At 35.0% G+C, this 16,616-nt stretch overlaps 1 protein-coding gene across 1 annotated transcript; it reads left to right on the top strand.

The window, feature by feature from the left end:
- The first annotated feature begins 801 nt into the window (after nt 1–801).
- Nucleotides 802–12,395, top strand: LOC117395044 (uridine phosphorylase 1-like). The gene is made up of 8 exons (XM_059012587.1): nt 802–1,009; nt 2,475–2,535; nt 6,071–6,188; nt 6,289–6,447; nt 8,548–8,662; nt 10,419–10,628; nt 11,365–11,511; nt 12,013–12,395. The coding sequence occupies exons 1-8, from the start codon at nt 925–927 to the stop codon at nt 12,147–12,149; spliced, it is 1,032 nt and encodes a 343-aa protein (XP_058868570.1). The 5' UTR covers nt 802–924; the 3' UTR covers nt 12,150–12,395.
- Nucleotides 12,396–16,616: the final 4,221 nt, after the last annotated feature.

The raw sequence follows: 16,616 nt of genomic DNA, 5'->3' as shown, positions 1-16,616 counted from the left end.
AGTTAATCTGACTTAAATGTTAATGGAAAGTAACAAGGAATAATTGAACGTAAATTTTATATCAATTGCATATCAATTAAATATTAATTTAACATTAATTTAATATGCAATTGCTTATCTATTTAATATTCATTTATGCCAGCAATATAAAGCGTTACAGTTTTTTCTATGTATATTTCATGCAAATATGGGAAAATGTAATAGAACAAAATATAGATTTTGTTGGTTTTCAATTCGTCATCCTGATTAAATACAGTAGGCTAAATTCTAGTTGAAGAGCTGGTTAAGTTAATTTATGAAGTAACACAGTTCAAAGCCCCTTTACTGTACATTTCAAAAGTGTAATATGTTTTTGCCTTATAACAATTTAATTTTTGTACACCTGTTCACATCTTGAGTGTACTGTACCTGCTGGTATCAAGTGTACTGTACATGCTGGTATCGTTAAATATTTGTTTCAATTCCCAACTATTGGTGGTCACCAGCTCAGCAGCCTTTTCTGGACATTTCAAATCATGGTTTTGCAGTTTGGTTAAGGTTAAATCGAACATTTACGGTTAAATAAGCCATTGAATTTAAGTTTATGTTAAAACAACAACAACAACAAAATCATACATCATGATAATACAATTGTGGGCTTCAACGCACAATAGATAAATACAGGCACAGGACATGACTACAACATTCCTATTGTTTTTTTTTTTGTTGTTGTTTTGTTTTTGTTTTTTACACCGTGTCCGTGCACATCTACTGCTACAGCTCAGTTGGATGTGTGCACGACGCTCAGGCGATATGATTTCCATTCCAAGATGAATTTGCAGTTTTTACAATCGAAAAACCTCGTAAGTGATTAATATGACGTACAGTTCACAGCAACTGGCTGTGAGAACCAATAGCATTGAAGCATAGTGCCCTAGTTGCCTAATGCTGTACTGTAAAAGGAACAACCAGGAAGGATGCAGTGTTACTGTACATTCACACTACACAGAGAAGCCTTACAGCATTACAGGTAAGAAAATACGGTTTAAAAAGATTTTTTGTGCCTTCAGTGTTTATGGTTTTCTTCTAGCAAATGCTAGTGTGTACACTTTAAATTACCAGAAGAAAAAGTGACCTGGGATCATTCAGAACAGAAACGCAACAGAATGCTTAATGAATAATTATTTTTGCACCACTTCTTATTTTGTTTGTGCATTTGTGTTATACTATAAAAATGATCAGTCATTTATAATATCAAATATTGTAGGAAGGTGACAGTTACCAGTGTTACCTCAATCTTTAATGGTCAAATGCAATTCCACTTCTTTTACCCATAGGAAGAAAAAAAAAATCGTTATATAATAAATAATTTAAGAACATCCAAGCAAATTCCAATTCATTTATTGAGAATACATTACTAACATTTTAAACATATACGAACACTGGCCTAAGGTTTATACTGGTACATTATTATTTATTTTTTAGCTGACGCCCTTATCCAGGGCAACTTACAATTGTTACAAGATATCACGTTATTTTTACATACAATTACCCATTTATACAGTTGGGTTTTTACTGGAGCAATCTAGGTAAAGTACCTTGCTCAAGGGTACAGCAGCAGTGTTCCCCACCCGGGATTGAACCCACAACTCTCTGGTCAAGAGTCCAGAGCCCTAACCACTATTCCACACTGCTGCCCTGTTTAATATTGATATAAAACCTTAACTGAATGTTTTACATAATATTAAATATAATATGTCAACATTGGCTTGGGAAGATGTGTGGTTTTTAAGGAAGGAATAGAACTGTATAATTATAATACAACATTATCTTCATAATTTGGGCCAACTGATTTCAGTACTTGGACAGCAACCAGAGGGATCAACCACTTTTCAAAGGTAGTTTTCTCCTACTGGCCGTTAAATCTGTATCTGCTTGGTCTTTTAATCAGACTTACAGCTGCTAAGCAACCTTATACACTTTCCACGGATCACTGATCAATTCATGAAATTATACTCCCATTGGGATAATGGTTGTTTTTCTAATGTAATTGCTTTTATTGATTAAAAAATACCTTAAAAATGGATTATGCAAAACCATTTACACATTGATTGCATTGTGTAGAATGGCTGAGTGGGACATTTGCTTGGCAGTTATTTATTATGCAAGACTGGTAGGCTTCCGTATTTATGGTAATATAGATTTCAACAGATGTTGTAAGGGTCTTGAAGGATTTTTTTTTTTTTTTTTTTAGTATCGCCTGTTGTTGATCCATACTAGTTCAATCCCCTTCTTTTAATTCATGATACAAAGTTCCATTCATTATTTGCATTGACTACATATTGTATTATTAACAAAATACTATTCATGTTTGTAATTACTGTATTCAAATTATTTGTTGACTTGCTTTTCTTACATACATAGAATATTTTGTTACTGTATCCATCTTATGTCTAAGATTTTTAGTTCACTTGATACTTGTTTTATTTTCTCAGAATATTATAAAATGGCACCTGGCCTCAACAATAAAGTGGAAAAGGATGGGGTGAGCGCTAAGTAAGTCTTATTTTTAATAAGATACTTTCATTTTGCTACAGTTATTGTAATCTTGGTTATTACAGCAGCTGTTTTAATAAACACCACACAAAGGACTGTATATTTATGTTAAACTTAATTAAAGTTGCTATTGTTAATGAAGCATTGTTTATTACATTTGCTGTATGAGAGCAGTATAAAAATGTAATTTCTAACCTGAGAAAGCCAGTGTAAACTATCAGCATGTAGCTTTTGCATACCCATTGACTAGTTTACAGTGCATGCGTTACTTTTTATATTTAATGAGCATACAGGTCAGTCAGTACAAAGACACACTGTAAAATACCTGTATGGTCCATATATACACAACTGAGGCTCTCCCTGCAACAGTGGTTTTTATGTTACACTAATGAAATGTTGCGCTCTTTAGTGGACGTGAGCCGCTTTCAGAATGCTGTGCCACTGAATATTTTGTAGTTTTTAAATAATCTGTGCAAAATGCGGTGTGTTTTTATCCAGGCAAATGTCTAGGAATCACTTGGTTTTGTTAGCTGCTGTTTGTCTACTTGGTCTATTCATTTAGTGTGTATCTTTCACAGATCTGTTGAGAATTGTAGTTTCAAAACACATCACTTTCATTTTACAGAACAACACCCATAACGAGGGATACACCACTTTATACTGAAAAAAACATTGACCAGGGTGTTTATTTACAAACTTCTGTATGGAAAAGTTCTACTGTTGACATGCCAGTGATCCAGCTGCATTGTGGGTAATGACAGGGTTGGCTGTCTCTATTAGGGTTACCATGTGGCTCCAGATTAACCGGACGCTGTGAGACAGAACGGGATTTCAAACTTTCCCCTAAATTGAAATAAATGAAGGTGTAAATGAACCATGCTTAGCTACAATTAAGAATGGTGCTTAAATACCCGCATGCGCGTCAAATAATTGTATTATACCAAGAATGAATTGCAGCCAGTCGCTATTTTTTTCTGTTTGTTAAAATTCAATCGCCCATATTATTCTGCAAATACAATCGCATCATTATCTCGTTGCTCTATCGATAAATTAGCTATTCGTTCATTAAGATCTGATCAGAAGCAGCTGATCAGTGTGAATTGTTTGCTGCGCCCAAGCAATTCCACCACAGCAGGATTAATCTCAGCAAAGGTGGAGCTCATTTTTACGTGAATTACTTTCAATTTAGGGGGAATTGTGAAATCCCGGTCTGTCTCAAAGCGTCCGGTTAATCTGGAGCCATATGGTAACCCTATCTCTATACTTAGTCCTCTAATCATGTACCTTCCTCACAGGTCAGGTGCCTGAAGAGTGCACCTGACAAAACTAATTTCACCTGACCTTGCCCATTCATTTTGTCACTTTTAGTACAATAAACAGTTCAATAATAAAGGACTTTATTTAGCTGTGTTCTGTGAAGAAAGGAAAAATCTAAAGGGCAACAGAAGCAAAGTATCAATAGCTTTTAATTTTAAAATAAGAGCCCTAAATACATGTTGTACTAAACAATTTTCATAAATCCACATTCTGATAGATCAGACATAAATATTTGTTGATGAGTTAATCTGTATATTCAATACTGATTCAAAATAGCATTGCTATGTTAAAGTACATGGAGATTTTAATCACATTTATTGTTCATTTCCTTGTTGCACAACTTTAGCAACAGGCTTTAATTGTTGACTAACATCCAGTACGTACTGTGAAGTTCTGGGAGAACCAAAAATGGTTCCAGAAAATGGCAATAACTTTTGTTAAGGTATTATCTCTATAAAAATGGCCACTTTCTGGTTATTTACTGTGAAACAAACAAATCTGTTTAAGAGGGACCTGTTTCACAAAGTGCTTCTAAAGTTAGACGCTAGAAGATGCATACATTAAGATTTAGCAGAAGTCTAGAAGCTGTATTATCCGGTTTCTCAAAGGCTCTGCTATTGTTCTGCCAGCTAGTATGATTCTAGGTGATGCGAATGGTAATTACCATGGTAACTTTGTCAACTCTCCCGTTTGAGATAAACCTCTTAACAGTAGCAGAACATTTAACAGCGCTTTTATTTATTTATTTATTTATTTATTTATTTAATTTGCTTATTTGTGAGACTCTCTGGAAAGCCGTAAGCTGTTTAGGAGCAGCATTCTAAATATTTAGCAGGTGCTTTTAAAGTTACTGATACCTAAAATTGTGTGAAACAGAGAGAAGGATGCTGACTAGTTAGAAGCTACTAACTGCTTACTAACTGCTTAGAGTCCTGTGGTAGAGCCTTGTTTCTGATTGAATTTTCAAGGTACATAAAGCAAGATTTGTTAACCCAAATTGAAAGAAAAATGTAAATAACAGACAATCTAAGGACAAAGGTTTGCAAAGCAAGATAAGATATGAAATGGAATCAGTGACTGCTCATTGCCTGCTTTAGGATTGTCTTTTGCCTTTTGCACCGTTCTTATCAAGATAAGCATTTTTAGGTTCATGTTCAAATATTTACTGGTTACCCAATGTTGGGTTTTATGTTTTGTTACTTGAATTACTTTAATTTAGAATTAATATGATTCCCGGAAATAAAATATTACAGCCAATTAGTAAAATAAATGTTTCAGATAAGCACGGAACTTCTACCTCAAACTGTGTTATCTCAGTGGCAAATCCTAACTGCTAATTTCCTTTATTTTCCCAGCCCCATGTCCTTTTTGGTGTCACCTGGTACCTTATATTGTTTCCTATAATATCAGATTCCAATTTCATACAGGACACACTGTGTTGTTATGTACAAATGTGGCCTCATTGGTGGTCAGGCAATGCTTTCCCTTTTTATGTAATACACCAGCTTAGTATACCGTCCGTGCGTTTGCATCAATTTCACAGGACAGTCAACATTTTCATTGTCATTGAGTCCGCAGACGGTTCTGGTCACAGCAAAAACATCACAGCAGCAGTGGTGTCCGAACCTCGTGTTTTGGCAGCATGATAAATCAGGCCAAATCCAGGTGTCGCTGTCATTCTTCTGTACCATCATCTCCCTGTCGTTCCTTTAGCACAGTCTCTTCCAACAGAGGTAATGAGTGCACATGTGCCATTTGGTTATAGATGCTGTTAGTCTCATTTAACAGAGAAATTGACAGAATCATAGGCATAACAAACATATGACTCATATTATAACCCAGTTATTTTTCTTTGTCTACTATGTTACCCTTAAGTCAGTAAAGTTCAGCCTGTTCACCACTATTAATATTTTCATTCCACCACCTTAACATTTGCAAAGACATGGCCTTATCAGATGAGCCATTGCTGCTTCCCAATCTTTACTAGCTGGGCCATAATCCAGGAAATTGTATCATCCTGCTGGTATGGGATGCAGCGTTCACCACTGAAAATTGTTTTAGTTTAGAGTATGCCACTGGGAGTTAACATTTTTGTAAATACTTACCTGTACCATCTTGTTCATTTTTATCACGCCAGACCTTTAAATATGTTGTCTGAATCCAAAATTATAAGTGTGTTATTTAAGAAACAATTACAATAATGTTTCTTTTTATGCAGGGTAACTTCCATCCACATGTCAAATCCCCACTTGAATTCAATGAAAGAAGATATATTGTACCATTTTGACCTTGGGACCGTCAGCCATGATTTACCAGCAATGTTTGGGGATGTCAAAGTAAGAAACCTGTCATTTTTATTGATAAATATTACAAAAATGTTACTCACATGTACTGTGGCTCACATGTACTGTGTGTCGGATCTTGTCTTTTCATTAGTTTGTGTGTGTTGGAGGCAGCCCCTGGAGAATGAAATCTTTTATCCAGTACATTGCTGGAGAGCTGGGACTGGGAGACCCCAATGCAGATTATCCCAACATCTGTGCAGGAACTGACCGCTACAGCATGTACAAAGCGGGGCCTGTGTTATCAGTCAGTGTAAGTATCTCACTTGTATCACACACAACTGACTGGACAGATTGGACAGCATGTATTTTTACAATAAACAAATTGGGATGTAGCACCCATACTCAGTTTAGTTTCTTTGTACCTTCTTGTGACCATGTCTTTTGAAAATCAAGCTCCATGTATTTGCCTGGATTATAATGGTTTCTACTTGCACCTAAATGCCCTGTGTACCTCAAGACTCCAAAAATCTGCTACAGAGGGTTTAATGTGTAAAGTATTACTCTGCTTCAGCTTATGTATTGCTTTTCAGGGAGTTTCAAGCAATTATTAACTAGACAAAAAAAGATAGTAAAAGCTTCCTGATTTAGCAATATTGAAGTTACAGATGTAAAAGCCAATGGGAGGGCACTCCAGAAGTTCAATGTGTCATGTATTTTTTTAATTTGTCAGACTGGCAGACTTTGGTCCTACTTTTCAATGACAAACTTGTCGGGCCCCTCTTTAAACACTTCCCTGGTTATAACACATTTGTCACTTATGTAACCCATGGTAAATCATCATGCATACCCATATATATATATATATATATATATATATATATATATATTGTGATGACTTGCCCCCACTTAGGTTCGTTGCCCCTTTAAAAATTGACCCAGACACAGAAATTGGGGTTCAGCGCTTCCGCGCACTTTTAATAATACAAACAGAAACACAAAACAAAAACAAACATCTAGCTCTTTACGAGCACTAACTAGACATAACAGGAACCTAAACTATAAATCAGGACAGCTAAGCTGTTTACCTGGAACACAAAACAAAATCTTCACAACAAAACAAACCACACAGGTTTACACTACCTTTCTCCTACACTTGTATACACAACCAAGCGGGCTCTCCACACAGCAGCCTAGAACAGACTGGCTGCTTCATTTAAATACCCTGCACCTGGTTCTAATTTAACAATAATTACCAGGTGCAGGGGATAATTAACAATTAACACCAATGTGCATTCGCACATGTCTTCTACCATGCAGGGAGGATTAACCCCCTCCCTGCTGTGTTACAAAATATATATATATATATATATATATATATATATATATATATATATATATATATATATATATATACACACACACTGATGCACAAAAGAAACGCAACACTGATATCTAATGGATTTAATCAAATATTTTAAGCATGGATAGCAAACAAAATCTTAGAAGATGTGAACAAAACTACAAATCAAAGAATCATGGTTAGTTTTCAGTATGAACCGTGACACACTGCCAAAATGAAAACATTACAAAGGTATGACCTCCCTGAGCATTGATACAATCCTGGCAGAGTTGACACAGACCTGATAAGCTTCTGGATTGACTGCTGTGGGATGTTCCACCACTCTTCCTGTGCAGCTGCAGCCAGCTGGCGAAGGTTGGCTGCTCGCAGTTGTCTCCTGTGGATGGCACTGGCGATTTGGTCCAATAGATGTTCGATTGGACTCAGGTCAGCAGAAAAAGCTGGCCACGGCAAGACCTCGGCATTGTTTTTTGAAGTCGTGCAATTGTAAATCGCTGTTCTTGCATGAATTAAAATCATGTCTTTTCGAATGCCAATACCAAACTCTGAGCACCTGATGTTTTTATGAAATCACATAACTTGAGCTGAGTATTCTGTAATCCCAAGGAACAATACTACTCAAACAATCAACAAACCTATCTGCTCACTATTTAAAATATAAATAACATTTAGTTCTTGAGAAGAATAGTCGGCGCAGTTATTATTGAGGTGTACTTGCCGCTAATGCAAAGCTTATTTTAACATTGCCTTTATTATGCTGGCCAGAGACCTGTGCTTACAACTGCATTGTCATATTTGTTACATTTTCTTTAAATTCTCAAATTATGAATCGATACACGGATAGTAAAAAGAGACCTGGTTCAGGGCAAGTCATTTAAAACCCGACGGGTACCCAGATATAGATAGATAGATAGATAGATAGATAGATAGATAGATAGATAGATAGATAGATGTATATATATATAATGCCGATTCTATGACAGAAAATGAATTACAAAACATACTACAAAAGAAAGAAAACAACTTACTGTTAAAATGTTTTTATTTCAGCATGGTATGGGCATTCCTTCAATTGCAATAATGTTACACGAGCTCATTAAGCTACTGTATCATGCTAAGTGTACCAACGTCACAGTCTTACGCATTGGGACATCAGGTGGAATAGGTAGGTACTATTACATGGTTTTCTTACCAATGTGTTTTAATGTAATTTTAATGCATATTGTTTGATTTTGAACAGAAAGGGTCACAACTGTTTGGATTGGATTTAAAAAATATATATATATATATGTTTTTATTTTAATTGGGGGGGGGGGGGGGGGGGTTCACTGTTAGACTTCCAAAATCATTAAGATTACTTTCCTACAGTTTCTACTTAATACATTTAAAAAAAAAAATTAGAAGAAAACAAATCAAAACATCAGTTTTTAAAATGAGAGGAAGTGCAGGTAGACTTTGTTTCCAAACTGTTTTGCATTCAGGTGGCAAAAAATGAAAGATTAAGGAAATAGGAAGTAATTTGTGCCCACCTTTTCTGTAAACTGGTCCAGATCTTAGGTATCCCACTGTATAATTATTTTTACTAATTTGTTCTTATAAAGTAAGGCACTGAAACGATTAGAAGGCACTGTTATCTTTTTGCAGAGCTGCTGAAAGAGTAAAAAAAAAAAAAAAAAAAAAACGCTAAGTGGCATTGCTGTTCTGCTTTCTTTAGGGTAATCCTTATCTTGCCAAAACATTTCACATAAACAGCCAAGTTAGAATAAAGGGCAGTATCAAATCAGTGATATAAAAAAGAGGCCGGGTTATACGTATACGTAGATGTTACATCTATATATTGTTGATAAGGCTATACCTTTCAATTAGGCATTACACATTATTTCACATTTCCTATATTACTAAGCAGTACATAATATACTTTTCTATTAAGATAGAAAACATTTGATACACAAGTGAACGTTACTTCTGTGTTGCAATACAGAGCATTCAGAAAAACCTCATGGTTGATTAACATAAAGCATAATCATAAACGCACACAAACTCAGGGGCGTCACTTCACAAAAAGTTTGGGGGGGTGCAAAGAATGCATTTAGGGGCCCCTCTCCATAATAATAAAACTCTACAACAAACTTAAAAAAAAAAAAAAAAAACTGGCATTGCATGAATAAACCTAGTGAGGCAGCGGATATCGTCTAGGCTTCATTTTTGTAAAGATATCAACAGACATCAAAATCAATTTCTTTTTACCAATGATTTTTCAGTTGCCATTACAATCAGATCACTCAGAAGAGAATTGGTGATGGAAGTTCGTAAATAAGTTTTAACCAAACTTAAAACAGAAAACAGATGCTCATTGTTGCAGTGATTACTGGAAAAGTGATGACTACCTTGATGATTTTTTAGTAATATATAAGTATAAGCAGGGCTTAAATTCTCATGGAATATTTCCCGGAGCCTAACCCAAGCACTTGAACAGAATAATTAGTGAAACGTACCTTTCTCTTTTGCTTTTTGTAACACAACAGCTGTTATAGTTCATTTTGAATTTCAGCAAATGCAAATTATTGTGATAACTTGGGAGAGTCTGTTGCTCTGACTTTTTTAGGCAGAACAATTTTAAAACATAGTGTTTAGTATCATTGCAGCTTTTGGCAAAAAAAAGAGAATGATTCATTCAACAACGTTACATTGCCAGGCTAGTCACTGCACTTTCGATGTCCCGAAGCATATTAGATATTATTAGCGAACATGGACTTGCTAAAATGATCAATCAGATTGGAGATTGACTATATTATCGCCACTTAAAACAACTCTTAATTGAACTTCACCTGCCTTTTTCTTATGTGGTCTCTTATGCATCATGATTTTTTGGAGCCTTCTTTCTATAACTAGTTTTGTTTTTTCTTTTGCTTCGTTTTTAGGACTTGAACCAGGTACAGTGGTCATCACAAAGCAATCTGTGGATGCCCTGTTTAAGCCACAGTTTGAGCTTGTAATTCTGGGAAAGACTGTAGTCCGCAGTACAGACTTGGATGAAGAACTCGCGCAACAGTTATTACAGTGCAGTAAGGAAATAGATGAGTTCAAAACTGTCATTGGAAACACCATGTGTACCACAGATTTCTATGAAGGTAATTTCATTAGGTTTTTTCAGTTTGTTTCATCATTCTCCATAAGTCAAGTATTTTTCCTTTTGAAAGTAGATAAAACCATGAATAAATAATACATTTATAAATATTCATGTATGCTTGCACATAACCAGATTGATCCATACTTTACTAAGTATTTCGTTAGACCTTCTGATGAGTGCTGTCGCATTGATTCCACTAGCTGAGTGTGAAAATCTGGGTGATTCTCATCTGACCTGATCTGCAAAGTAGTCTACTGCTGATCTGAGTTTCCTGGCTTTGCTTTGGCAACCTGAGATTTTAAGCACTGCCAGAAGTTCTCTATCTGATTAGCATTTTTGTTCGGAGAGGCAGCATCATTACTGTCAGTTCCCTTTCTGTGGCCTTCCTCACCAAGTAACAGTGTTGTCACCACAATGGAACGGTTATTTTGAACCAATTACTGAAGAGATGTCTTCCACCAGGATATTTAGACCACCAATTCACATTTTACTTCTTAGTACTTATTGATAAATGCAGTGAATTTGGTATATGCTGGCTGTGTAATAGGCAAAAATCCAATATCTGTAATTTTATTTAATTTTTAATATGGTGTTCTAATTGATAAAACATTAAATCTGTCATATATTTCCATACGCCTTTTATATACTGACATGGAGGCCTCCGAAACAGAGCATCGTGCAGTATTGTTTTGATGCCAGGTTTTGTGTAATATTTGTCTGTTTCAAATCTGGCACAGGTCAAGCTCGTCTGGATGGTGCTTTCTGTTCATACACAGAAAAGGAAAAGCTTAGTTACTTGAAGGACGCCTATGAAGCAGGTGTCAAGAATATTGAGATGGAGTCCTCTGTGTTTGCAGCAATGTGCAAACTAAGTGGTATTCGAGGTACTGCTCTATATATCTTAGGAAGCAAGTGTAATAATTTGATTACAATATTGAAGTTATTCATCCAAACAGAGAAATCAAACTGAGGGATCAGTTGACACATTTTTTTTCTGCCGACTGAAATATAGTTTCCTAAATTTTCATGCTTCTTATAAAATATTAGAAGCACAATTGAAAACAAACCCTTACTTCAGGTAATCTATAAGAATGTCAATATAAATAAATAAGAACAAAACATTTAGTTTATCAGCATTGCGCAAGTGCAATGACACATTTATAAATGAATAACATATTTTTTATATATCAAACTACAAATAAAACAGAACAATAATTGAACATCTCCTTCCTGCAACTGCATTGTTTTATATTGCTACAATGGTTTTAATCCTCTTATGTTTTATACTATTATTAATATTGTTATTATGAGTTGTATTTAAACTTGTTTTTCGATTTGCAGTTTTTAGCATCTTTATTCTTGTTGTTTTCTTTTATTTCTCTCAGCTGCTGTAGTGTGTGTGACCCTGCTAAACCGTCTTGAAGGGGATCAAATTTCCAGCTCTCATGATGTGCTTGTCAATTACCAGCAACGCCCACAGAAGCTAGTGGGGTACTTCATTAGGAAACAACTACAAGTCTAGGTGCTCAACTAATGACAGTATGGGCAGCAGTGTAGAGTAGTGGTTAGGGCTCTGGACTCTTGACCAGAGGGTTGTGGGTTCAGTCCCAGGTGGGAGACACTGCTGCTGTACCCTTGAGCAAGGTACTTTACCTAGATTGCTCCAGTAAAAACCCAACTGTATAAATGGGTAATTGTATGTAAAAATAATGTGTAAAAAAATAAATAAATAATAATTGTATGTAAAAATAATGTGATATCTTGTAAAAATTGTAAGTTGCCCTGGATAAGGGTGTCTGCTAAGAAATTAATAATAATTACAGTCTGAATTTCACTTAGTTATCTTAAATATTGTTCATATATTTTTTTGATAATTGTCTTTCTGGTGCATACTACTTATTACAGTCAGCAGTCGGATATCCGTTACCCATTTTATTAAGAATAAAATCAATTCCCATTATATCTGTAAAACATTAATGCACTTACCCGTCACAAGCGATTTCCGACTCTGTCACCAGTTTTCTGATACAAAGCCCATCTCTTCAATGTTACAATTTATTTGAATATCAGTCACAGCCCGTGGTTTATTTATTTATTTTCTCGCATGCCAAATCAGTCTGTTTTTATTGTGCAGTTACACAGCACTTCCTCCAATTTTACATGACGAAAATGCAGCAAAAACAAAGCTAACGAGACAAGCTACGGTAATGTAAATGTTAATCATTAAACAGTCTTAGATACTGCAATGTATTTTTTTTTTTAAATCTGGGATCTTTTGTTGTTTTTGTGCATTTTCATTTGCAAGTGAACTGTGACATTAGGGCCTTATCGAGCACTATATTCTATATTCTATTTTGAATACTGACCTGATACTGTTTTAATTCTGGAAACTGTCGTTGTTTTTTATATTTTATCTTTTATACGATACGTACCGGATTTAAAAGTATGTACTGTATTACAGTCCACGTGTCCACCGTCGTCTCTTTTGACAAGTGATATTTTCAAAATCAAATCGTTCTGAATTAAAATACTTCTGTTAAATATAGTACTGTACCAACAAAACCAATACAGTACATCTAAATGGAAGCCTCCTTATTTTAAAACACAGTCCTTTCAGCTATATATTTTTGATATTGTATCTTATTTGTGTTCCCTGGAACGGGTCAAAATGAAATAATCAGATATGCGTCACACGCGTTTTAACCGTCACTGAAGTCAACATTTTATAGGGTTGGATATGTGAGTGCTGACTGTATTACTCACTTGTATTATTTTAGGGCTGTCACTAGGGTGACCACCTGTCCCTAATTGGACGGGACAGTCCCTAAATGTAAAGATCAAGTCCTGGTCCCAGACTAAATGCCTCCGGGACGGAATTTGTCCCAGATTCCTAGACAAAGTGCAATCTTACAGTTTAGAGCCACAGTCAAACCATAGCATATCTGTTTGGAGCAAAGCACAAATCATTTTGCAATGCCTTACACAGCCCCAGAACAACTGACACATTGGATAGCCAATCTAAGACATAAAACTATATAACCCACTATCTTGTGACTTTTTACACTCGCATCATATGTTCCCCAACAGCCTGACACTGATCTGCTTTGGCGACAGCAAGCAAAATACAATTTGTTTTCTTTGTGTATGCGAAATGGCTGACTCTAAACGTTGAAGTGACACTGATAGTCGGTAAAGGAAGGGTTACTCCACCAAAAAAAAAAGTAAGCATCTGTGCAAATTCAAAGAGGAACGTTCATACACGTGGATTAGGAAAAGTGCAAATGATTCAACAAGAGGTTTTTATACATTGTGTAGAAAAGATTTTAGAATTGGATACTAAGGTGAAAACATTGTTAAGAAGCAAGTTGATAAGTTGATACTAATTTTGAAATTGACACTGAAGAGATAAAGCCGTTCTGAATCTTTTTAGAGGTATCCGAGAATACTGTGGCCATTGACAAGTGATTGCTTAACATGCTGTTGTAGTCAGAAATCAGATAAAGTAATTCCACATAATGACCGCTGTTTGAGGATTTAGTGCCTTCATCGTGCCCTCTGAATGCCAGTTCTTGCTTGCCAAGGTAAACAACCGAATCAATCAAGCATTTAAGAACCTCACAATTTTTTTCTTATTTGCTCATTGTGATGTATTGTAACCCTACTCTTCTGCTCATCCAGTTGAACATCAATCCAGGTTTGTCCAAAGATTTTAAGTATAACAGTGACTCACAAGTGACTTTGGGAACGCTCATGTTTTTGTGCTGACTTCGATAGACATTCTAGATTGCTGTAGCCAGTGCTGTTCCATATCGCCTTTTCTGTACTGAACAAAAGACAGTTCCAGCAGTATACTTTTTTTTAATTGACAGCTACCGGTGAGCCACGGATATCTTTATCAATTAGAATTTGTAAGTGGTGAGTATATCCCTTCCCTTCCTGTGTCAGTTCAGGTATTTGTGGTATATACCATTTTTACATTGAAAGTTCTTCTTGAAAAATGGATTTGTAACCAAATCAACTATGATGTCTCCATTGTCTGATACTTTTTTTTTTTAATTTGTAAAAAGTAATTCAAAATATTACCTTGAAGTTCTCAATATAATTCTCTATAACGGCCTCTATAATTTGCAATATTGCATGTAATTCTGCTATTCTTACACAGTTTACCCTAGCATATTTATGTCCAACCTCTGCTCACTAATGATAGGACAGCTGCAAAACCAGGGCAGATATTTGACTTTCCCATTGGTTAAACCCACAGTTATGTCCCGCCTCTGCTCACTCATGATTGGACACCTGCCTGCATAACAAGGGACAGATCTTTGACTTATATCTATCTATCTATCTATTTATCTATATATATATATATATATATATATATATATATATATATATATATATATATATATATATATATTCCAGATAAAAGCTTCTGTGCACTCCAATGTTTAACCTCAGCGAGGTGCTGACCATAAGGCTATGGTATATAGAAAAGAAAGAAGTCTATGTGAACTCACAATTGCTTCTTCCAGTTTTCAAGTGAAGTCCACCAAGACAGGTCACACTCTCAAAAAAATCAGACAGGACCACTGTGATTTTATATTTAAAAAGGTTCTTATAAATTTATTGCATTAAAGGCATAATAAGGAATACCAACAGTGTGTGTGTATATATATATATATATATATATATATATATATATATATATATATATATATATATATATTAATTATACACCCACACACACACTGTTGGTATTCCTGTACATACTTGCAGATTATTTCCTAATAAATACTTTAGTAACTTGAACTGTTATATACATATTTTCTAAGAATACCCAAAATACCCTTGTAAAGGTCCGTATTTGTTTTCAGACAAATCATGTTATTCATTGAAACATCTTTGTGCAACAAGTTGCTATTGGTAAGTTAGACATTGAACATTGTGCATCACATAGTTCAAGCCCTAAACATACTGTAAATCTTTTACTTTAATATATGATACAAAACAGAAAAATATTGTTCAAGGACTCCTGAAAAACAGGTGGGGCTCTCTGAATGTAACTTCACACAACAGCATCTTCTTCAGATTAATCATATGGATAAATACATAAACAGCCTGGTTGAGTGAAACAAGTGAACGGATTAGTCCTCCACGATTCTGGAGACCCTGACATATGTAAAAGGTGCCTATTCATACAATATATTGTGTGTTTTTTGTCTCCTACAGAAATTAACAGCTCCTTCTATCAGGTCTTTCTGCACTAGTTTGTTTACTTAAGTTAAACCATTACAAAAAAAAACCCATTAAAAACAACATTTAAACAAATGCAGAAATGTATTAAACAGCGATAACATTAAAATTCAGCTTGCATTAACTTCCATTTTGGAACAGTACAGATTTCTTAAATCAGTGAAAATGCAGCCTTCAATTATGTCATTCTGCATAATGTTGCTGTTCCACTGGACAGGACCATGACAGTTCCCTGCTTTTCAAACCAATAGCAGATTTTCTCCTAGTCTCTAGAGGGCCCTCTAATGCAGTGTTAGTATTAAATTGCACATCGTTCTGATAGTTTTTGTTGTTTTTTGTTGAGTTACAGATCACAGGGAGTATGAATTTTCATAAACTTTCAATTTGCACTACATTCAAAAGGTCAGCATATTCATTGTCACATTTTCACAAAAATTCAGAGCTTCAGCTTATTATCCTTTCAAAAGGCCTTGATAGATGCACACAACCATAAGATAACATCGGTTGGGAGTAAGAGAGAATTTGAAGTGTATTAAAATTGTACATTTAATTAAATTTGTAATGCTGTTACTAAATTTAAACTTGAATGAGTATTCTTTTTTTATGTATATACTTGGAACAAACATCCACATTCTAACATGCCTTTAACATCTGTTAAACATTTTAGTGTGCTGGTCTGACAGTTTTCTGACAAACATAAAGGGAGAATCCCTTTGCTTGAAGAGACATTGAATGG

Source organism: Acipenser ruthenus, chromosome 3, assembly GCF_902713425.1.
Source record: "Acipenser ruthenus chromosome 3, fAciRut3.2 maternal haplotype, whole genome shotgun sequence".
Taxonomy (NCBI): domain Eukaryota; kingdom Metazoa; phylum Chordata; class Actinopteri; order Acipenseriformes; family Acipenseridae; genus Acipenser; species Acipenser ruthenus.
Note: the sequence above shows the minus strand (reverse complement) of the source record. Positions and strands in the feature narration are given on the sequence as shown.

Coding starts and splice junctions, on each gene's coding strand:
- LOC117395044 (XM_059012587.1), top strand. CDS start 925: ATGCTGTACTGTAAAAGGAACAACCAGGAAGGATGCAGTGTTACTGTA. Junction 1,010..2,474: donor GAAGCCTTACAGCATTACAG/GTAAGAAAATAC, acceptor TTATTTTCTCAG/AATATTATAAAATGGCACCT. Junction 2,536..6,070: donor AAGGATGGGGTGAGCGCTAA/GTAAGTCTTATT, acceptor CTTTTTATGCAG/GGTAACTTCCATCCACATGT.